We start from the raw sequence: 24,471 nt of genomic DNA on the forward strand, positions 1-24,471 counted from the left end.
GCTGGCCGCGATACAAGAACTGAGAATTGATCGCGATCCAAGAGCTGAGAACACGACCTGAGGCTATTCGCAATCTCAGAGCTAAGACCTGATCGCGATTTGAGAGCTAGGAGCTGATCGCGATCTGATAAGGGTTCGACCTGGAGTTTGAGGCGTGCGATATGAACGATCTGATGCATGTGATCTTAAGCAAACGATCGAGCTTATGAGCCCAATCAGAGAGTGTAAGGAGCTCGATTAGAGAGCATAAAGAGCTCGATCTAAGATCATAAGGAGCTCGATTTGAGAACTTGAGAGCTCTTTACAATCTGAGAGCTTGAGAGCTCTTTGCTATCTAAGAGTTTAAGGAGTTCATTCAGAAAATAGAAGGACTTCGATCAGAAAGCGCGAAGCTTGATCTAAGAACAAAAGAAGTTCGATCAGAAAGCGCGAAACTTGATCTGAGAACACAAGGAGTTCGATCAGAAAGCGCGAAGCTTGATTTGAGAACACAAAGAGTTCGATTAGAAAGTGCGAAGCTTAATCTAAGAACATAAGAAGTTTAATCGGAAAGTGCGAAGCTTGATATTAGAACTCGAGATCAGTGATCTAATTAGCGCTCGGAAGTGCGATCTGGTCACTCGAAAGCACGATCTAAATTATCTGAACGCGTGATCTGAATGATCTTGAACGCGCAATTTGGATGATCTGAGCGTACGATCTGCGATCTGGCCACACGATCCGAGAGCTTTGATGCGTGTGATCTAATCACGCCATCTGAGAGCTAGAGATCTAAGCAAACTGAGCGCGTGATCTCATCGATCTTGAACGTACGATTTGAGCGTGATTTTAGAGCTCTAATACGTGCGATCTGTGATTTGGCTATGCCATCTAAGAGCTAGATATCTGAGCGCGTGATCTCAATGATCTTGAATGCGCGATCTGTGATCTGGACATGCGATTTAAGAGCCCTGATACGTGTAATCTAATTACACCATTTTGAGAGTTCTAATGCGTGCGATCTGACCACACTATCTGAGAGCTCTGATACGTGCAATTTGCGATCTGGCCACACCATCTGAGAGCTCTGATGCGTGCAATCTGGCCACGCCATCTAAGAGCTAGAGATTTAAGTGCTTTGAGCGCGTGATCTCAGTGATCTTGAACGAGCGATCTGAGTCTGCAATTTGCAATATGGACACGCGATTTGAGAGCTCTGATGCATGCGATTTAATCACACCATCTGATAACTCTGATGCGTGCGATCTATAATCTAACCATGACATTTGAGAGTTCTGATGCATGCGATCTGGCCACACCACCTGAGAGCTAGAGATTTGAGTGCGTGATCTCAGCAATCTTGAACGCGCGATCTGCGATATGGACACGTGATTTGAGAGCTCTGATGCATGCGATTTGAGAGCTCTGATGCGTGCGATCTGGCCATGCCATCTGAGAGTTAGAGATCTGAGCGATCTGAGCACGTGATCTCAACGATCTTAAACGCCGATCTGAGCGTGCGATCTGTGATTTGAACACACGATTTGAGAGCTCTGATGCGTGCGATTTGAGAGCTTTGATGCGTACGATCTGATCACGCCAACTGAGAGCTCTGATGCCTGCGATATGCGATTTGACTAGCCATCTAAGAGTTTTGATGCGTGTGATCTGCGATCTGACCATGCCATCTGAGCGCTTTGATGCGTGCGATCTGACCACGCCATCTGAGAGCTCTGATGCGTGCGATCTGAGAGCTCTGATGCGTGCAATCTGCGATTTGGCCATGCCATCTGAGAGCTCTAATGCGTGTGATCTTACCACACCATCTGAGAGGTCTGATGCGTGCGATCTACGATCTGGCCATGCAATCTGGGAGCTTGGATGCGGGTTCGAGACCTGCATGGGCCACCAAACTGTTGATGCTTGGTTTTGACACTAACGACTCACACGTGCAAAGTGCTAAGAGAGTCTTAGAAATTACACGTGATGGATTCATGAGATTTGAATATGGTGTTGAGATTATATATGTTTCTGCAAACATATATAATAGACAAACAAGAGGGATTTTTATAGTTGTTCGGATGCTTAAAGCGAATCCTATGTCCACTGTTATTTTATTATTCTCTGACTATTTCCATGATATTGCTTGTAAGGCGTACAAAGATGGAGAAATACTTTGTTTACAGAGAAAAAATATTAAAGCTCAAATGTTTTGTCTAACTCTCATCTGCCCAACCTCCCATTTTACAAAGAGAGGTGCCCATATATAAACATTTGAGGTCAATGTAATGAGTGTTTTTGCAAGTTACCTTGACACATGGAGTGCTCTCATTCATCTTTATCTTAAGATGAAATAGGGTTGATATAAAATATTTTTGAGGCGGTATGAGCTTGACAGTTAGTACACTTTATCTTTTAGACACTTGTTGAGCTGACATCAGCCTGATTTTTTGGGCATAACACCTTGCATTAGAGATATAATCAGCTTGGTATTATTCTATTCTCATGGATAATGTAATTATATTTTAATTTATGTAAATAAATCTAGAATAGTTGTAGGGATTAATTATTTGCTAAATTTTAATCTACATAAGGTCATCGTACATCTTAATTTAATAATCAATAATGTTAGAGCATCTCCAATAATGTTTTTTAATTTAAAGAGCATCTTTTATATAAATAAAGAGTATTTTCATTAAAATATAAATATAAAGAACAATTTTTTTATTCAAATCCAATGGACTCTTTAAATTTAAAGAAGATGTTCTTTATTTTAAAGAAAGAGACTTAATGAGAAAGAGAATTCATAAATAAAATACATGAAACTTGTAGTTTACTAATTAAAATTAGAATAGAAAGTGAAATTTGACTCTTTAGATGTGAAGAGTCAAATTTACTCTTTAATTTATATTTAAAAGATAAAGAATATATTGGACTCTTGTTTTTGTAGATAGACTCTTTATAATAAAAAGTTTAAGTCATATAAAGATTAAAGAGTGATTGAAGGTGCTCGTTTGTATGTAACATTTTCCATACGGTCGACAAAATCATATAATTGGATAATTAAATAAGGTAAATTTGACTGGAAAATAAATTTAATTATTTAAGTGTTATATTTAAATATATTTATTGAGGAGTCAAGTCAGGAGTACGATTAAATGCTTTCATTAAGGCGGTAACGTTAAAAAAAAAAAATCTTAAATAAATAAGGAGTTACGAGAGGCGGTAATACAGCATTAAAATTTAAAATTGTGTCCAAACTGTCAAAGGGGGTTCTTGGGCAAAATTAGCCACAAGCATCCCAAGCATGGCGAAAACGAAGGATGTTCGAGCAATGTCATCTCCACTAACAACACGACACGAACACAAACCGAGCGCCAAGGAAGAAATAGAAAGAAGGAATAGCTTGTACACTTCACCTGCAATCTTTTGCTCTTTTTCACGCCGTGATTGCAGTTGGTTTACTCTGAATTTTTGTAATTTTGATCGAATATTGGAGTCAATTCCCTCTGAATTGCTTCACCAGAAGAAATTTCATCTGATAGGCTCCGTTGAGAATCGGAATGGTATATTAATTTGTATAATTCTATTCTCTTAGCTTTAAAGTAGGCGTTGTCATGTAATTTCAAATTAATCTAGGGCTTGTATTTATATTATTGTAGTGATTGCAGTTGGTTTCGTCAGAATTTATGTTATTTTGATGGAAGATTGGAGTCGGTTCCCTCTGAATTGCTTCAAAAGAAGAAAGTCCATCTGATCGGCTTCGTTGAGAATCAGAATGGTATATTAATTTGTATAATTCTATTCTCTTAGCTTTAAAGTAGGCGTCGTCATGTAATTTCAAGTTAATCTTGCCTTTGCATTTATATTATTGTTCTAAGCTGTTAAGATCCAGCAACTTAATTAGATGACCAATAAGAGATGATTTATTGTCTCTTGATTATGTAGTTCTAGCACAGATAATAATAACCAAAGCTATAAGAGTATTACCTGAACTGACATCTTGGTTAAAACCGTGATTTTGATGTGGTTCCATACCCTAGTAAGTTTGGGTTCTCTTCAACTTAACTAAATAAGTACCAATGTTATGTTCAATATGTTGTTAGTATTGAAGATATTGATGATCTTGATTGTTAGATGTTTTGATTTTTTCAAACAATAGATTAATAGATTGTAGACCATTTAATGTTTTTGCCATAAGCTTTATGGTAGCAAGCTTGTGAATATTGTCCACATGGAGTCTTTGTTTTAAATATCTTGGAGCTAACACGTTTGAATTTAGAGGCTCTAAGACTAGTATCAATACTTCTGCAGGTGAGAACTAATACAAGTAACTTGAATGCATAGAAATAAGTTCCTTTCTTTTCTTGATATTATCATCATTGTATGTTCATTATGTCAGATGAAGCATTGAGTTCTGGTATTTCTAAGACTTTGAATGTCTCAGGAGACTCAAGAAAACATTGTTGCTGGAACTCATATCTGGGTTGAAGATCAAGAATTGGCTTTTATAGATGGAATTGTTGTCGACGTTGTAGAACAGGAAGTTGAGATTCAAACAAGTGATGCGAGGACGGTAAGTTTAATTCTTATTGTGCTAAAACTTCATTCCTTTAAATCTAATGAGCTCTTTCCCTTTTTTTTTTTTGGTTTACCTGTCTTTCAATCCAATTTTCTCTTTTCAACCTGTTATCTTGTTGGTGCCTGGCTTGAAGGATTGGAAATAAATGAACTTCTTATCCTTCGGATTTGAACTACAAGGTTTTGGCAGTTGAATCCAATATTAACCCATGCTTCATGGGGCACTTGAACCAAGTTGGAGCTCCACTTATGTGCAATAGGGATTGAGAAACTGCTGGCACGCTATCTTGGTTACATGTTTTATGGTCCTGAATTTTGCTTTATCTGGGTGTCATTTGTGATGCCTCATTTCTTTAGCCCTTTTGGCTAGTTGGTGAGAGTTAGAGGAAGAGCAGGAATGCTGTTGCTTGAGTGTGGTCTTATTTTGAAGACCAATTCAAGAAAATTGTTAATTCAAAGCAGTTTTTCTTCAGACTTTGTTTTCCAAGCTCTATCTTCACTTTCTTTTCTGATTCTTGTTCCTTCTTTTCTTTCTTTTGGAATTTTTGGTACTTTTTGAATCTGAGTACAGTTTCTGTGGTGCTTTGTTTGTTTTCTTCCTCCGAAGTTGTAGCATTACCTCTTCTGGATTCTTAAGTTCCAATATTATTTATATGAGAAATCATCACATTCATATTAGTACTCATTGTGAAATCTGATTAGTTGTTTTATAGTTTTATTATTGCTATGGTGTTGCTAGATTTTTGCAAACTTATCAAAAGTATACCCAAAGGATGTAGAAGCTCCCGCTGGTGGTGTTGATGACATGACTAAGATATCATATTTGCATGAACCTGGAGTCCTGCACAATTTAGCAACCAGATATGAAATCAATGAAATTTATGTGAGATTGACTTTACCTTCACTGTCACTATTGTTTTTCCTTCTGAGAGCAGATGACTTATTACCACAATTATGGGCTGCTCTGTTATAATATTTTTAAAATCATGCAGACCTACACAGGAAACATTCTGATTGCAGTCAATCCTTTTCAAGGACTCTCAAATTTGTATGATGCTTATATGATGGAACAGTACAAGGGAGCACCATTTGGGAAGCTAAGACCTCATGTATTTGCAATTGCTGATTTTGCATATAGGTGATAATATAACTGCTTTTACTTTCTTATTAGTTATTTTTAAATATCAAGGAGATAGGTTGCTATATTTTATAGCTTTGAGCAGGACAATGTTTAATGAAAAAAAAAGCAACTCTATACTGGTCAGTGGTGAGAGTGGGTCTGGTAAGACTGAGACCACCAAAATGCTCATGCGATACCTTGCATATTTTGGTGGCCGTGCTTCCGCTGAAGGACGGACTGTTGAACAGCAAGTTTTAGAAGTAAGTTGGACAATCTATCTTTCTTATAAATTTATCAAGTTTCATCTGCAGTGTACTTTAGGACAAGAATAAAGCAATGTCTTCAGTTATAGTATTTAAGGCTTGAAAATTCTCAGTTTGACTAGCTCCTTGTACATATCTGACTAGGACAGAGTTACCCTTGTGGTAACTGATGTTATTCACTGTGCTGTTGTAGCGGATGGCATATATGTCAGAGTTTGATATTGCTAATAAACCTATGTTGGTGTTTTCTTGTTATGTGGTTTGAGTATTGAGGTGTGAGGTGCGGCTGAGACACCCATGCCTTGATGTTATGCATTTGCTTTGTTTATAAAAATAGGCATTTACTACAAGATTTAAGTACACCTCATGCTTGCTAGATTGTAAATTTCTTTAAGACATTCTCAACTTCCATAACTGGAATCTAGAATGAAATTTTCAATACATACTTGTCTGCTTTAAATTCTTCAAGTCACTCCTTTTCTACATAAAGAATTTGGTATTGAATAGGAACTCATTGTCAGCTTCATATAAGTTGGTTTAATTTGGTTTTAGCCTGGACCCATCTGAGGTTGTGTACTAATCGGTATGATGCAGTCAAATCCAGTTCTCGAAGCATTTGGCAACGCAAAAACTGTTAAAAACAACAATTCCAGGTATTAAACATTGATTTCTGCTTCAAATTTAATGTTTTCATTAAATAATGATTAGTAACTCCTTGTGATTGTCACTTTGCTAATTAATTGTATGTATAACTTTGAAGGGAAAATGCTATATATAGAACTTCTCCATCTATAAGAAGCACATTGTCTGAAGGTTGTGCTAATTATACCTATGAACTTTTAGTTATATTGAGGAAAATTAAAGTAGCTATAAGTAAACATTTCATGGTATCTCTGGCCACTTCTGTTAGGAATTTTTTTTTTTTTTTTTTTTTTTTGATGATTCAGGAAATGAATTGACTGCATTAACCATTCTTTCTCATTTATGTAGTAAGAATAGTGTTTTTTTTTTTTTTTTTTGGCTCAATTTTACAGCAGTTTGTGACTAATGATTGTTTGTTAAATACATTGGCACAGTCGTTTTGGGAAATTTGTTGAGATTCAGTTTGATAAGCAAGGAAAAATATCAGGGGCAGCCATCAGAACTTATCTTTTGGAGAGATCTCGTGTTTGCCAAATTTCAGATCCTGAGCGTAACTATCACTGTTTTTACCTTCTCTGTGCAGCACCACCAGAGGTAGGTGTCTTGATTGAAATTAAACTTCTTTTACTGGATATTTTCCTAGAGTAATTGTGGAAAATTTGTCATATCATTCCAGCTAATAGTTTTTAAGCCTTATCAGGAGATTGAGAGATATAAGCTGGGAAATCCCAAGTCATTTCACTATCTTAATCAATCCAAGTGCTATGAATTGGTTGGTGTGAGTGATGCTAATGATTATCTTGCAACAAGGAGAGCTATGGATATTCTTGGAATGAGTAAGAAAGAACAGGTATGGCTACAATAGTGCATTTTAATATATGTATAATGGAAGTGCTAAACATTTTTTTCTTTTCAAGTTGGAATAATCTCTCTGCCTTCCTCTCTCTCTCTTTCTGTTTCTCAGGATGCAATATTTAGAGTTGTGGCTGCTATTCTTCATCTTGGTAACATTGATTTTGCCAAGGGGGATGAAGATTCATCAGTTATAAAAGATGATGAGTCAAAATTCCATCTTAAAATGACAGCAGAGCTTCTCATGTAAGAACAGAACCTTGACAATATTGTGATTTAGTACTTCTTTTTCTTGTTTGAATTGTTACATTATTTGATGTCATCCTCAATTCAGGTGTGATCCTCATGCACTGGAAGATGCATTGTGTAAACGTGTAATGATTACTAGAGAAGAAATTATCAAAAAAAGTCTTGATCCACTTGGTGCGACAGTTAGCAGGGATGGCCTGGCCAAGACTATATATGCTCGCTTGTTTGACTGGTAAATGCTAACTTCTGATATTCTTTCCAGGTTTCATACTCATTGTACATCCGTGTTCATTCTTACTCCAGGGAAGGAATCCATGTAAAGGTGCCTCATTTTTGTATTATGTCCAGGTTGGTTGACAAAATTAACATCTCCATTGGCCAAGATCCTCGTTCAAATTGCTTGATTGGGATCCTTGATATTTATGGTTTTGAAAGCTTTGAAACTAACAGGTAATAATTGCTTACATATATTCCTTTCTCTCTCTCACCCCACACATGAATACACACGTACTATAAATTTTTTATATGTTTGGCTGCACAAAAGTCCATTTCTCAGACCCAATACTATCTCTTTGTCCTAACCTGTCAAAGGGTGCCTTGAGATGCTAACCTCAAATACTGAGATAACTTGGGAAGCCAAGCTGGTACCAAGGTTAGGTCTCTTGTAAATAGTTAAATGGTCTTGAGATTGAATCTTGCTTGGACTAGGCTTGGGTTAACTTTGAAAGATGGGGATGCCGGTGGAAAAATAAACAAATTAAAATACAGACACCCACTTGAAGCCCCAACAATACCACTGTATCAATGTTCAACAATTTTGAGAAAAGAGTGGTACATTTTCCAATTAATCTTAAAATGTACAAAGTAGTTGTAACCCTGCGGGAACCCTAATATTGAATTCTTATTTGCTTCAAAATTTCCCTCAAGTAGACAAATTGCTATATATGCTCCTCACATCTTCCCCTTCCATCTTTTGATCGGTGATGATGATCTCAAGCTAGCAGTAAGTATTGATCCTCTACCTTAACTGTGTTTACATTACCTTACCTGCCAGCTCTAACTTTTGATTATTATAATGTTCTTAAGATGACCCACCAAGGCTTCCCACACATTTTTTGTGCCATCATTCACGGCAATGTTGGTTGTGTCATTTGGTTCACAAAGCATAACCTACATGTGGCAATAATATTTGGCAACAAAGAGACCCAAGAAACCCTTTTTTTTTGGTTTGTTTGAAGAGAGAGAGAGAAATCATTTTTATTATGTTTTTAGAGAGAGCATTTTTATTATGTTGCTATGTCATTGATGGGAGAGGGAAAGTGGATAGAGAATCATTAACCCAATTCTTCTTTCTTAAACATAGTAAGATATGGGAGGCAATAGTATAGCAGTATTGCGTCTCAACAAAACCCATTCTCCACTCCTGTGAATTTCAATTATTGGACAATTGCAGTTTAGACCATGAAAGGGCGTGCTAGACCAAAAAAGAAAGGTAGTGCTGCAAAGCTTCAGCTGGAAAAATTTCTTCACTTTGGTTGTCTAGACTTGTAACCATTTTCTGGGTTTTCTGGATTGATGAACTAAATGTGTATTTTTTCTTCTGCTCTTTCTTTTTCTGCCCTTAACCGAACTTATAAAATATGAAGTAACATGTGTGTGGAATTATCTATATCTAAGTTGCACATGTACTCACACTTGAATTCAAATATATTATTCTTTGCAGTTTTGAGCAGTTCTGTATTAACCTTACAAACGAAAAGCTACAACAACATTTCAACCAGGTATGAGGTTAGTCATATTTGACAACTTTAAACTTAACTTAGTTTTTCAAGCTATAATGTGGATGTTAATGTTGCCATTCAGCATGTGTTCAAGATGGAGCAGAATGAATACTCAAAAGAGGAAATTGATTGGAGCTATGTAGAGTTCATTGATAACCAAGATGTGCTAGATCTTATTGAGAAGGTTATCATGCACTTTATCTTTTCTTTACCAGTTCTTAGGAAACCTGGTGGTATTATCTGTTCTTACTTTGCTGTGGACCTTCTTTCTATTTTTCTTCATTCCCATGAAGACTTGCTCTAAAGGTAAAGCGGGTCCTCTCCCATTTGAATACCAAATGGAAGGTATTGGTGTAAGCTCCACCTTACATTTCCTGAAATGTGATAGAATTTTAAATTGTCGAAATGAATCATGCTCTTGATCTTATTGAGAAGGTTTTCATGCTCTTATTTTTTATTTACCAGTCCTTATGAAACTTTTTGGTCTTATCTGTTCCTACTTTGCTGTGGACCTTCTTTCTATTGTTCTTCATCACCATGAAGACTTGGTCTAAAGGTAAAGCATGTCCTCTCCCATTTGAATACCAAATGGAAGGTATTGGTGTAAGCGCCACCTTATGCATTTCCTGAAATGTGATAGATTTCTAAATTGTTGAAGTCTCAAAGCATAAATATTTTGATGAAAAAGTCTAACACTATTGTTTAGTATCTCTTACTCTTGGAAGTGTAACCTTTACATGGTGGAACCTTGTATCTTTTATCCAACCCAAATATGGAGGACAGATTGTTGGTATTTTTTTAATGGTGTTGGGAGGGAGGGGATTGAAAAGGCACTGGCTTTACATGTACTTTACAAGGAGGTTTTCCTCATGTTGTATTACGTACAGTTCCTTTGGACCTTGACTGAGCTGATGGAATAAAAATAGAGTTATCCAATTGGCGCATAACATTACTTCTGGAATGATACTATTTATTTGATATTGTTTAATGGTATACATGTTTTTTTATTTGGTCCATGAAGTCTCGAATAATTTTATGTAAGCTATGACAATGGTCCACGAATAACTGGATGATGTCTAATTACAATGCCCCATATCTTGATATCTTGTATTTTATCATTTAGCTCTGTTGTTAACTCAGTAATTTAACTGTTAGTAGATGACCTGCTACATTAGATTTCATGATCAGGTTCCTAATTTATAGTGTTTCTGCAGAAGCCAGGAGGAATCATTGCTTTACTTGATGAAGCATGGTATGAGAAAACTTCTTTGCTCTTGCTGTGATCTTAGAGACATTGTTCTTGCTGAATTTGTGTTTTTGAAAAAATAAGTTTTCCACTCCATGCAAACTCACAATCAAACAAACAAAGAAGGCCAATATCAAGTTGAAACTGAATGTTATGCTCTTCTTTTATAAGGTCATCCTGTATTTCTAACCTGCTGACGAGGAATAATTTTTATTTATAGTATGTTTCCTAAGTCAAGTCATGAAACATTTGCACAAAAGCTTTACCAGACATTCAAAGATCACAAACGCTTCATAAAGCCAAAATTGACTCGCTCGGACTTTACTATCGTTCATTACGCGGGAGAGGTGAGTTATGGTCCGGGTATGTAGCTGTTTAAATTATTGTTTAGTTATGTGAGGGGCCATGCATTTTAGTAAATATTGTTCTGGTGCACTTGTTTTCAGGTTCAGTATCAGTCAGATCTCTTTTTAGACAAAAACAAAGACTATGTTGTTCCTGAACATCAGAATTTGTTGAGTGCTTCCAACTGTTCTTTTGTGGCAGCCCTTTTTCCTCCGCTTTCTGTGGAGACAACTAAGTCTTCTAAGTTTTCATCTATAGGTTCTCGTTTTAAGGTATCTTCTTTTCTATCATCTTGTATGTAATTGTGGTTTTTAATTATTTCTCAAGCTGTATCATACATCATCTACTTTTTATGCGCATACTATAAAAAGGTGAGACCTTATGTTATGACGTACTGCTGCAGCTACAACTACAACAATTGATGGATACACTAAATTCTACAGAGCCTCTTTACATTAGATGTGTGAAGCCAAACAATTTGCTGAAACCTGCCTTATTTGATAATATTAGTGTCATGCAACAGCTACGTTCTGGTGTAAGTACTAGTTGGCTTGTGTTTTACTATTATCTGTTGTTATTGGAATGTTTGTGTATTTTATTCTCATGATTGTTTTTGTAGGGTGTTCTAGAGGCCATTAGAATCAAATGTGCTGGATATCCTGCACATAGAACTTTCTCTGAATTTCTAGATCGATTTAGTATTCTTGCACCAGAGATTCTGAAACAGAAGTATGCTTTTTTTATGTTTCAAACAAATTGCGTCTTTTTTCTTGGTTAACTTGAAGTTGTTTTGGTTTGCTGGTCCCACATGACTGATTTTTCATTTTTTAAATTTGTTGCATTAATGAGCAGCTATGAAGAAAAAGATGCTTGCAAATGGATATTGGCAAAGATGGAACTTACAGGGTATCAGGTAATTGCTGGAAATAATGTTTTGTTTTTCCTTTTTGCAATATTAATACAGCATCTGATGATTTAAGAATTCAAATATGCATATTTGTGTCAATCATATATTATTGAAGTGCCTCAAAAAATGTGTATGATTTGACTACTCATGTTTTAATATACCTCCCATGGATGATAGATATTATATTCTATGGCAACAAATGGTTTTGCAGATTGGGAAAACAAAGGTTTTCCTAAGAGCTGGTCAGTTGGCTGAGTTAGATGCACGGAGAACAGTAGTACTTGGTGGTTCAGCTAAGGTTATTCAAAGTCAAGTTAGAACTCTTATTACTCAAAAACATTACAATGCTATTTGCTGCGCTTCTGTTCATATACAATCTTTTTGTCGAGGTGAGTTAATTGGTTGCTTGGTGACATCCTACTGTGTCTGACTGACAAAATGTTTTTGCTTCAGAATGCATGTTATCTAAGGAAATTAAATAATGAAGTGACAACTCATTATTTCAATTTTGTTTTGAAATCTTGACAAGCGTTAGCATGCGTAAAGTAGAAACTTTTGCTTTGACTTTCAATATAGTAGGCAAACATTGTTCGCCAACTGAAAATTTGTATGATAAGCCTATATTTTCTCATCTGATGCATATTGTTGGAAGGATCTGATAAGAATTAGATACCATTACTTCATTTATTTTGTTCTCAATCCCTATAGTTGGGCTTGAATCTGTTGCTCATATTAGTGGATCTTCTATGTCTTTTCGTGTTTATCTTTTGGTATCATAAACAGGGGAATTGGCTCGCCAATACTATACATACCTGAAGAGAGCAACAGCTGCTGTTAAAATTCAGAAGAATTTGCGAAGACTAGTATCAAGAAAAGACTATTTTAATGTAAAGGCTGCTGCAATTCTATTGCAGACATGCTTACGGACAATGGCTGCTCAGCGTGAATTCAGATATAGACGGCATGCTAGGGCTGCAGTTATTATTCAGGTTACTCCTCACCTGCATATGTAATGTTTGAAGGATATTCTGTGTTCTCCAAAAAAAGGTTTATCATTTTGGTAATTTCTTGCAGGCCCGTTGGGGCAGCCACAGAGCTTCTTCATACTATAAGAAACTCAGAACAGCATTGGTTTTTACACAAAGCAGATGGAGAGGAATAACAGCCCAGAGAGAGGTTAGGAAACTAAAAATGGTAAGTGTTAATTTAATTTTACTGATGAATAATTGATAAGAAATTTTTATTTCCACAATTTTATTAATCCAATGGGATCAGCTGAATGGTGTGCCCTTGATTCCCAATCAGCTGAATGGTCTGACCCTTGATATCTATTTAAAATCGGAGGTTTAAATACCCCAGCCTCCTGGGGCCACTTACCTGGGCTGGAGTATTTAATTTCATTTCTTCCATGACAACCAAGGTTGCAAGATACAGTAGTACTTCTTAGTTTCAAATTTGGTGGCCATTTGGCTTGGAAAAGAAAAACAACAAATCAATCATTTTATCATTTCCCAAAAAAAAAAAAAAAAAAAAAAAAAAAAAAAAAAAAAAACGACCTATTAGTTTTTAGCTTTGAGATTTTAATGCGAAATTTATCAACTGTAATCACCTTTATTATATTCTATTAACAACTAGATTCAAAAGCCTGTCTTATAGGTAAGAGCCTAGTATTAGTATTAAACTCTCTAACAGACCCTTTCATTTGTAACATGAACCAAACTCAAATTTAGAGCAATGTTTAATGTGCACCAAGCCCAAATTCAGATAGGACAGACACACCCAACTACAAATACTGCCACATGATACATGAGGATTTGAACTTAGGATCTTATCACTTTATCCAAAACTTTAAGTTTACGATAAAAGGGCCCAAAAATAGTATAAAGCTCTCTAACGAGGTCAGCCTTTGTACGCTATATTTAGGAATTCATGACAATGTCTAAAGGAATAGATATCACTTTATCCAAAAGTTAAGTTTACAATAAAAGGGCCCAACAATAGTATAAAGCTCTCTAACAAGGTCAACCTTTGTAATATATTTAGGAATTCATGACAATGTCTACAAGAATAGAGCTCTAGTAATCATCATGTAGGGAGGCAGATGTGGAATAAACCAGTGCAGAGCCCAGCTAACAGCAAAAAAATAAAACAATGAGACTGGTTATTTTTTATTTACTTATTTGTAGAAGACATGTTAATATAAGAAATGCATCGNGTAAGCCTTTGTACGCTATATTTAGGAATTCATGACAATGTCTAAAGGAATAGATATCACTTTATCCAAAAGTTAAGTTTACGATAAAAGGGCCCAACAATAGTATAAAGCTCTCTAACAAGGTCAACCTTTGTAATATATTTAGGAATTCATGACAATGTCTACAAGAATAGAGCTCTAGTAATCATCATGTAGGGAGGCAGATGTGGAATAAACCACTGCAGAGCCCAGCTAACAGCAAAAAAATAAAACAATGAGACTGGTTATTTTTTATTTACTTATTTGTAGAAGACATGTTAATATAAGAAATGCATCGCATGATGGAGCCAGAGGCTAACTGTTTACATCAGTAAAGCCTAATTAATACTGTGCAGTTTTTGGGGTCAATGATGGGTAGTAACGGTAACAATGGATGCCTTGGTTTTAGATTACCATAAAGATGGTTTGAGACAAATTACATACTGGACTGAGAGTTAGATGTTGCCCAAAGTCTTCAAACTCAGTGTTGGTGAGTTGTATCTGGCCTGTTCTTATCATGACAAATAAATAGTTAACACCATCAGAAGCAAGATTTTTGACTTCTCCTTCTAAGACATTGTTCCTATGACTTCCCTTTATCCTTATCTTTCTCCATCCCTCTGTCCTCTCTTCTATTTCTTTCTTTCTGTCTCTCTCCGCTCGCTCTAGATTTATATTAGTAGAATTGATGCCTAAAAAGTCCTTAGCAAGATGTGTTATTTTTTCCCCTCTTAGAGTTTGGAGCCATGTACACATTTAGAAGTTCTTGACCACTGCTTCACATAAATGTTGTCAATTTGGATTGTGATGATATAACCCTTTGCTCAGCTGATTGAATGATGATGAGATATCCATAGAAAAATTTTTACTTGACAATGTTCTTTGTTATTTATGGCTAAATGAAGTCAAAATCATATTTACAGACTGATACAAAAGAAGCGAAAGGAGAAGAGATATCAGATTTGTGGGATTCTCACCAAGCTGTGCAGTGTGAAGTAGATGAACTAAATGCATTGCATATCAAGGAACGTGAGGCTGCACAGGAAGCAAATGAACCATGCACTATGACCAGCAAAACCTTGATCGATGTCCAAGAGGCTGAGGTGGAGAATCATTCTAATCAAACTGAATTTCAGTTATCTGTGAAGGAAAGTGAGGGTACACCAGATGCAAATGAACCATGCTCAACCTACAAAACCTCGATTTCTGTTGAAGAGGCCGAAAAGATTGAAACTCTCATGACAGAAGTTGAGAAGATGAAGGTATCGATGATATGTTTTATATCTGTGCAATTATTTCATCATTCTTCTCAAACTGAATTTCAATTATCTGTCAAGGAATGTGAGGTTACACTGAAAGAAAATGAACCATGCTATATGACCAATAAAGCCATGTTTTCTGGCCAGGAGGCTGAAAAGATTGGGACCCTCACTGAAGAAGTGGAGAAGTTGAAGGTATTGCTGATATATTCAGTATCTCTACAATTCTTTCATTATTCTTCTCTAACAGAATTTCAGTTCTGTCAAACTAAACTTTAGGATTAAAAAAAAAGTACAAGAAACTTGGGAAAGAAATCTCTTTGCTGTGGTTTTACCAATCAGCTTCTTTTTTAAGTTTGCATCTTTCTCAAATTTTTGTTTGGATTTGGTAGTCAATCCTGTTCATCTTTCTTCTCTGTGCGACATTCGAAGCATGTATTTATATCCACCTTAATCTCTTCAATTATTTGTCTATGTGCGCACACAAATACACATCTTTGTTTAAACTGTGAGAGGTAAAGATACAGATCATTACGGACCACAATGTTAGAGGTTTATTAATGTATTTTACATGTTATGAGAACTTGGAAAGGTTAGCGTCCTTTCCCCAGCTTGTTATTTGAGTTGGAATGCCACATCATTTTCTTTGGTTTAAAAATTTACTTCTTCAGGCTCAGACTAGAAAATTTTAACCTTGTTATATTTCACAGGCCTTGTTGCGGGCAGAAACGCGAAGATCCGAGTATGCTGAAAGGCAATGTCTTGAAGCCTGGGAAGTAAGTGAGAAAAGACTTAAGAAATTAGAAGAAACTGAAAGAAGAGTTTATCAACTTCAAGACTCATTGAACAGGTATTGCCAATGTTGAACCCTTTCCTGTACAACCTTAATATTTTCCATTTCTGAATGTCTAATTTTAATATGTCATAGAATCCAACAGACTCTGTTCTCAACACAATAAAATCAGTCTTTATTGTTTGTCCGACAAAATGGCCTTGTTTGTGATCCTGATTCGCATGAATTCTGTTATATAGATTACATGTTGTTTGACTGATACTTATCTTATCTAGCATGTCTCAGGCTGTTATTTTGCATGTCAGAGCAATTTTCACAGCTGAAGACGATCTTACGTTCTTCATTAACATCGACTTCATCTTCTCGACCCATTATTCGGGAGGAGCATTCTGATACTTCGGATAACTCTGATGCTTCATCATCTGACTCTGATTTCACTTTTCCAGCTCCAGTTCTTACCTCTGCTAACTTCTCTTCATATAAACCCAATGCCCTTCAGCTGATAGTGCAGGACCTTTCAGCCACTGAAATTACAGGTCAGTTTTTCTTTCTTTATGTGAATGTAACTCAAATTTGGATTCTGCTGCAACTAGCCACGTGGTAGGGTGAACTTGTTGACAGCTTTGGCTTGACATAGGAGAGCTCTTGGGAACTCTTACTCTTGTTGACAGCTTTGTCTGGAACTCTTACTCTTGGGAAGAAAAATCGCCCTATTTAGCAATTATACTCTTGCATCTGTTGTAATTTTGGTCCATTGCTGTTATACGTTAAAGTTAGTTGTCAATCTTGGTTGAATAGGATGTGCTGATGGCAACTGTCTTATACCTCTTTGTCTTGCTGGTTACATTCTGCAGGATGTGAGAAGTGGGACAAAGGCAAAGAAGCAGCGTTTGATGATTACTTCTGATGGAACGGATTGTTATATTCATTTCTGTTCTTTCTAACTTAGATGTTAATATAGTCATGTGTCTGTTGGCATCTTAGACTAGGCACCTTTTACTCAAATGATTTGTTATATAGACTTCATACAAGATCTTAGATGGACCATTTCTCTCGGGGTGCTGTAGATTAACTAGTCAGGTACTTCTATCAAACTATCAATTCAGGAAAAAATAGATTAGTATTAGCAGTTTGCAAATATTCATATGTTCATTGGTTATTTTAATAAGGAGTGAAAGTGCAGGACTGCCGTATGCTAAAAAATTATTCAGAATGAATCTACTCTGCCCCACATTGTGTCTTTACTTTTATATGATTTATGAATCATGAAGTGGTAATCAATTCTGCATCATGCTTTGTCAAACTCAAGGGATCATTCAGCGATAAAGAGAGGACTGCATCAATGAATTTAGGAGATACAGCAAGAGAGCACTGAAGGGCACACATTTTGTTGCCTGTCTGATTTGCTGCCTTGCAGAAAGCAGATGATCTGAAACAAGCAGACCAGACAAGCATCTCTGACTGAATAATTTAAAACATAGGCTACACTGTTGAGGTTTGATTTGCTCAATCCTGTGTTCTGAGTATAATGCGGCTCATCACTTTTTAATATGGCAGGTCTCTTTTAAAATTTGAGAATTATTTTGTAAAGTAAACGTAGAACAATATTTTAACCTGTTAGAAGCTATCACATGTATCATCATCTCCTTTGCTCTTAAAGAATATTTTTTTTTTTTTTGGAGGCGTCGATTACTACTACATCGGTGACCAAACTACTCTTAAGAAAAATTAAAGCTATTTCTCTATATGAAATTCATGTTTTCATCGGTAAAATTCTATGTTGAACTTAAATTTTGTTTTATGTTTGTANTAGGCTACACTGTTGAGGTTTGATTTGCTCAATCCTGTGTTCTGAGTATAATGCGGCTCATCACTTTTTAATATGGCAGGTCTCTTTTAAAATTTGAGAATTATTTTGTAAAGTAAACGTAGAACAATATTTTAACCTGTTAGAAGCTATCACATGTATCATCATCTCCTTTGCTCTTAAAGAATATTTTTTTTTTTTTTGGAGGCGTCGATTACTACTACATCGGTGACCAAACTACTCTTAAGAAAAATTAAAGCTATTTCTCTATATGAAATTCATGTTTTCTTTCATTGGTAAAATTCTATGTTGAACTTAAATTTTGTTTTATGTTTGTACTTTGTACGCTCAAGTTTTCAAGGGACTCAATTGTAAATTGAAGGCATATAGCTGTCTAATTTGGTCCCCTACCCTTACCTTACCCTATAATTGATTTCACTCAACTACTAAACTGTCTGCCATGTTAGTGTATTTTTACTGTATTGCGAGTTCTCATCGCTTATTTATGTTCTTTCCTGCTTACACTTATAGCTAATACAATGGTTAGAGATGAATTGTTGAAGACGTTAAATCTAAACCTACAAGATGTTCCTACTATCGCAGCAAATTGTACTTACCTAAGATATACCCGAATATGATTAAGAATCTCACAAGGTTTAAAAAGTGATACTTACACCCCTTAAACTGATAGACATAAGTGAGATTTAACACAAGGCAAAAGAATCTCAAGTACAATGACATTTTCACTCTCCGTTGCAGTTACTTGATTTTGAGGTGTTGAGAACTTGAGATAAACTAGGGTGTGGGAAATTGATTTTGATGTTACAGAAAATGACCAAAGAAAGAGCCCTGGCATCTCTCATCTTCACATAACTGCTGTTGAATTCAGGGGTGTAAGTATGAGTTTTCAAAATAAAAGGGGTTCTATAGTTTAATAAACTTGAGAAGTGTCAATGTGATGATCCCTCATATCAAACCACTTTTAGATACAGGCGGTCTATGTCACAGTAGTTGAGCAAACCACCTCTTCATGTCCCATAGGAAAATACATGATGGGATCCATCAAATTCAATGTTTGCCATGCAGACAAATAGAGTAAATAAGTTTTTATATTTATTTTTGAATTATCTTTTCACAGCAAAGAGACATTTCATATGTGGAATTTAACAATCTCCAACCTTCTGTCCTTGAAAACATCATGACATTCTTTAATGCATGCCTGAAAAGAGAATATATACCTTCGTTATAAGAATAGTTCAACCGCATAAGGCCACTGTATCTGATCTTCCATTTTATAAAATCTCATCACCAAATCACAGCTTTGATCAACATAATTAAACCCCTTTGTTCATTTTCATTAATCTGAGTCTCATAGAATCTGGGATTTTTTGATATAACAAAATTAAAAAAAAAAGTACGCAGAAACTCTGAAACGGATTCTTTTACATTTCAAAAATCAAAAGTAAAATTGATTTTTAGCCATTGAGATATCTCCCACATTAAATTAGCAGTTGCTTTTAATTTCGATTCAGAAAAATGAAAGTGAAACAGAAATATTATGTGTGATCCAAAAACAGACTGCATATCGTCCGTAAATAACGAAAAGACATAGTGGATGATATGTCATCATTGTGAAAGAAATACAATCCATATCTCAAAATAATACGATGTGTCTTCCCAAATTGCAGACGGCATATCGTGAATACGAGATAAAAGTGAACAACATGTCGTACACTTGTTGCAACAATATTGTTAAGAGCAATTATAATAACCCCAAAACGTCAAACTATCTAATTAACACTCTCCTATATATGGTTCTTAATTTCTTAAATCTTTATTGTTAGTAGATGTTTTTCAAAAGTTACTCGCCGGTACAATACAACACAAAGGAAGGACTGCACACCCTCTTGTCGTTGTTTCATATTGCATTATTTACTTTTATCAAAAAAAAAAAAAAAAAATCAAACTGTTTTAAAAAGTTGTAAAACGTTAAAAACATTTATTGATTGCAAGGAAGTTCTGCAAGATTTCTACTAGATTTGGCTTAAAGGAACATATCGCTGCCAAATTAAGCTTCTACATTACATGAAGCAATATCCAGAAATAGTATCAGACATCTGCAACAGGTAAGTCAAACTATTGTGATTTACATCAGAGTTTCTAATCTACTGGCTTACAATTTTAATTTATTAAAGACTTCATCTTGTCTATATGAATATATCAATCCTAGCTTCTTAATTACTCACTTATTCCTCACTTCCTCTGACCTCACCATATATAAATTTAGCTATTAGGTTTCACCACTGTATATGTTTCAGCTGATCATCTCAGTGAGTCCTCTCTCTCTCTCTCTCAACTTGTGTTCTTTAGTTATTTTTTTTTTTTTTTTTTAATTTGGAGTCTGATCTTTCGTTTTTTCTTGTTTGTTTGGATCTTTTTTAGGGTGGAGTTCTGAACGTACCATGGAGAAGAGTACTTATCTGCGGTGTAACAAGTTTTTTTTTTTTTTTTTTTAATTTGGAGTCTGATCTTTCGTTTTTTCTTGTTTGTTTGGATCTTTTTTAGGGTGGAGTTCTGAACGTACCATGGAGAAGAGTACTTATCTGCGGTGTAACAAGGTTAAAGACAAATGGGAGTGTGAGAAATTTAGTTTTCAAGGTGATAATTCATTTGGGTTAACATGGCCTCCAAGAAACTATAACTGCAGCTTTTGCAAGAGAGAATTCAGGTCTGCTCAAGCTCTTGGTGGTCATATGAACGTTCATAGAAGAGATAGAGCCAGGTTGAGACAGTTACCTTCACCTGTTGTTGAATTTCAGAACCCTAAATTTAACTCTAACTCTAACCCTAACCCTAGTTTTTCTTCTTCATCATCTCCTTCATCTAAGTTCTTACCATTCCCTTACTCAACTAAGTCCTTGCTTTCTCCCTCTCTCACTTCTTTCTCTTCATCATCCTCAGCCTCTACAAATGAGGAAAAGAAACGATTACTTGAGTGTACTGGGCGAGATGCTTTGACCCCTCGATGGGGAGATGTATCTAAGAAGAAGAACATGAAGGCTGAATGGGCCGGGAAATTGAAGGGTTGTGCACACAAAGTTTCCAGGAAAGAGGAAGTTATTAGCTTGGACTTAGAGATGGGGTTAAAAGATCCCAAAGAAGTTTTAGATTTGGAGCTTCGGCTTGGGCATGTTTAAGTGCAATCTTCACCAATTCTCTGTGCCATAATCAAAATATTTGGCTTTGAATTTGGTTCTCTTGGTGCAATCTTTTGTTTACCTTAGCTCGATTAATGTTTCCGTACACTAGTATTATGCAAAGGGTATGTCAAAAGGCATTGAGAAGAAAGAAAATTAAAACCACGTCCCTTTACATATTCCATTTTGCTTCTCTTCAGTCTTAAATCTCAGTACTAGATTATGTATGTATCGGAAGATTAATTAAGATCCAATTTATGTTTACATTGTGGCTTAACTAGAAGAGTTATGTTGTCTTGCCACCGAGCTGGCATTTCCTTTCTTCACTGTTGCTTTAAATAGCTAATTAATTGGTTGATGTCCATATGTTTTTCGTGAATGGTAGCTATCATAACAGCTTAATCTTGAATTTTCATCTTAATTTAAATGCTACCATTATGATTAGTACTATAGGTGGGACTGTCTTTGTTAATTAGGTTAACTGTAACATAGTGAAGATAGAGTTGTTGAGATATCATCACTCCTCATTATTCATTGTTCCTAAGTGAGATGAGGATGCTATGTTTATGGAAGATATGTATGTTTCTTCTCGAGACTGTTCTCCAGGTTATGCAAAGTATATTCCTTCTTCTAAAGCTCATTCTTTCACTCCCTTTCCTGGAAACAAGATTAAAGAGATACAAAAATCAAAAACAAAAATTTGGATAAAATGGGAAGAGAGGTTGTATGTGATGTTTCTTTTTATTAATATTATTATCGCTTTATTTATTTGATATCTTTTTCAGAAGTCAACCCTTGTGCTTCGTTTATATCTATAAGCCTGAATCTTAATACACACAGGTCAAATAGTGCTTATGTTATATATGTATAGTTTTTCTTCTTCTTCTTCAAATTGTTATACTGTTATACATTATTGCTTTATTAGATGACATTGTTTCATTTAGTAATATATCAACATTTATTGAAGATGAACGATCCATTATCTGACTCAAACGAGTCTAATTTATTTTGCCCAGTTTCATTATTAGTTCATTTTGTAGCCATGTATACAAATGTATATATAGGGTCAACATACAATTTATTAGCATGCATTCTGATGGAGCATCCACAACTCTTTAAGACTAATAATTCGTAAGGTGTAGAGACTTCAGCCAAATTGGGTGTGAAAATTAAGAATGAATATCAATTACAAATTATCTCGCTCTAATTAAGCATTTCACCTTATTAAAAATATTATAAATCAAATATATAGTTTAATTAAATCACCCCTTTAAACCACAGACGTAGGGACTACTACTTCTATTTCCAAGCACCAAGAACAGTGTGAACGTACAAAAAAATTAAATACCATGATGATTACATGGGAGGGAATTAAGTAATTAGAATTCACAAAATCAATGTACTATCAAGAATTGAATTGAGTGAGGGATATAAAAGGACAAATATTAAATTCCACAAAGGATGTCAGGTGAGGGTATTTAAGAATACAAGTTCATCAGTTGATGGCAGTAGCTGATCATGATCTCTCTCAATTCTCAAAGATGAGATTGCCAAATTAATGCAGAGGGGGATTTGAATTGAATTAAATTTGCGTAGTCCAATGATTCTAAAGTGGTGTTATATTGTTTTGATATTGTATTTTCCAACATCTGGGCATTTGCATGTTCCCCACAATGTCTGGTGTCAGTAACATGATGAGCTTTCCATCTTAAGAAAGAGACAGATTTTTGTGTGTGGAAACCAAAACAAGAAGACTTCAAAACAATACTCACTCACTCACTTTAGTATTACTGTAAAAAGAAGGGGGAATGAGTGGACTGTGAAATGGCAGTAATGGGTCAAAATGAGGTCACCAAAGGTAATAAAAAGATGGTAAAGCGAATAGACATCTGCCTTCACAACAGTACACTATGTCTTTGTGAAAGACAACTGAGCATGCCATAAAGGAACCTAGTCGGCGCACGTCACCATCTTCATCCATTCATTCTCTCACATTGCTCTTGTTCTTCATTTGCTTTTGAGTTTTCTTTTTTCACATTTTCAAAGAAAAAGTGCCACTATTACTGATAAGAGCTTGTAACTTTTCTTTTTTAGATGCAGGGGGCATATATGCAAGAGGGATGGACCCAAGTCCAATGAAAAGTTGAAGTCTAGCCCAATTGTATCAGACCACCTTGGGACCCAGGTCCCAGTCCACCGTATGGCTAAAACAATTACCTTACTTACAAATACAAAGAATTGACTAGAAAAACTGAAAATGACCACCCCACATCCACAAGTCGTTTAAGTTTTGCATCGGCAGCGTTCAGCATGCTGTACAATTTTTACTATATATCCGAGTTTACTTGATTGATTGGTTCAGGAAATGAAGTCCATACTTCTCGGTCTTTCTTCCTAAGGAGAGCAGACTTCTTTACAAATCTTAAACGTAGTCAGCCTACAATAGTTATTTGATTAATTTTTTTTCTATATGCTTTGAGCAATTGTGAACTATAACATGATCCCATTTCATTAAAATAAGGAATTCATTTGATTGCCAAGCGTGTACAGTACAAACGTGGAAAACCAATCCCTTTTTTCCTTCTCTTTTCGAATTTTCAGTGGTTGATCAATTTAGTTAGTGATGGAAATCATGCTTAATCGCCAAANTTCTTCTCGAGACTGTTCTCCAGGTTATGCAAAGTATATTCCTTCTTCTAAAGCTCATTCTTTCACTCCCTTTCCTGGAAACAAGATTAAAAAGATACAAAAATCAAAAATAAAAATTTGGATAAAATGGGAAGAGAGGTTGTATGTGATGTTTCTTTTTATTAATATTATTATTGTTTTCTTTATTTGATATCTTTTTCAGAAGTCAACCCTTGTACTTCGTTTATATCTATAAGCCTGAATCTTAATACACACGGGTCAAATAGTGCATATGTTATATATATATAGTTCTTCTTCTTCTTCTTCAAATTGTTATACTGTTATACATTATTCGATAATATATATCTACATGGTGACATTGTTTCATTCAGTAATATATCAACATTTATTGAAGATGAACGATCCATTATCTGACTCAACCGAGTCTAATTTATTTTGTCAAGTTTCATTATTAGTTCATTTTGTAGCCATGTATACAAATGTATATATAGGGTCAACATACAATTTATTAGCATGCATTCTGATGGAGCATCCACAACTCTTTAAGACTAATAATTCGTAAGGTGTA

The 24,471-nt window shown here is 35.4% G+C and overlaps 2 protein-coding genes across 9 annotated transcripts; both read left to right on the plus strand.

The window, feature by feature from the left end:
* Positions 1–3,413: 3,413 nt before the first annotated feature.
* LOC116120662 (myosin-11) lies at positions 3,414–17,648 on the plus strand. Of its 7 annotated transcripts, none has more exons than XM_031406632.1 (28): positions 3,414–3,545; positions 3,642–3,760; positions 4,427–4,555; positions 5,300–5,443; positions 5,553–5,698; positions 5,784–5,940; positions 6,538–6,596; positions 7,020–7,179; positions 7,286–7,435; positions 7,550–7,683; positions 7,772–7,918; positions 8,035–8,136; positions 9,410–9,467; positions 9,550–9,651; positions 10,682–10,719; positions 10,934–11,060; positions 11,160–11,330; positions 11,462–11,593; positions 11,678–11,787; positions 11,911–11,971; positions 12,177–12,354; positions 12,749–12,954; positions 13,040–13,159; positions 15,122–15,460; positions 15,605–15,652; positions 16,168–16,307; positions 16,536–16,786; positions 17,105–17,648. In XM_031406632.1, exons 2-28 carry the CDS (start codon positions 3,758–3,760, stop codon positions 17,155–17,157), a joined length of 3,465 nt encoding a protein of 1,154 aa, XP_031262492.1. In that variant the 5' UTR covers positions 3,414–3,545; positions 3,642–3,757; the 3' UTR covers positions 17,158–17,648. The 7 variants fall into 7 exon arrangements, 6 of the variants coding, with proteins under 6 accessions (XP_031262492.1, XP_031262493.1, XP_031262490.1 ...); XM_031406633.1 differs by having other exon boundaries at positions 3,651–3,760; XR_004126587.1 differs by lacking the exons at positions 3,414–3,545; positions 3,642–3,760 and having other exon boundaries at positions 4,418–4,555; positions 17,105–17,330; positions 17,560–17,648.
* A 2,426-nt stretch (positions 17,649–20,074) lies between these two features.
* Positions 20,075–21,520, plus strand: LOC116120627 (zinc finger protein 11-like). 2 transcript variants are annotated; one of them, XR_004126583.1, is made up of 2 exons: positions 20,075–20,183; positions 20,500–20,555. XR_004126583.1 is itself a non-coding variant. In XM_031406589.1 (2 exons), the coding sequence occupies exon 2, from the start codon at positions 20,643–20,645 to the stop codon at positions 21,252–21,254; it is 612 nt and encodes a 203-aa protein (XP_031262449.1). In that variant the 5' UTR covers positions 20,075–20,183; positions 20,623–20,642; the 3' UTR covers positions 21,255–21,520. The 2 variants fall into 2 exon arrangements, 1 of the variants encoding a protein (XP_031262449.1); XM_031406589.1 differs by lacking the exon at positions 20,500–20,555 and adding an exon at positions 20,623–21,520.
* The last annotated feature ends 2,951 nt before the right edge of the window (positions 21,521–24,471 follow it).

The sequence above is a fragment of the Pistacia vera genome, unplaced genomic scaffold (assembly GCF_008641045.1).
Source record: "Pistacia vera cultivar Batoury unplaced genomic scaffold, PisVer_v2 Contig940, whole genome shotgun sequence".
Lineage (NCBI taxonomy): Eukaryota > Viridiplantae > Streptophyta > Magnoliopsida > Sapindales > Anacardiaceae > Pistacia > Pistacia vera.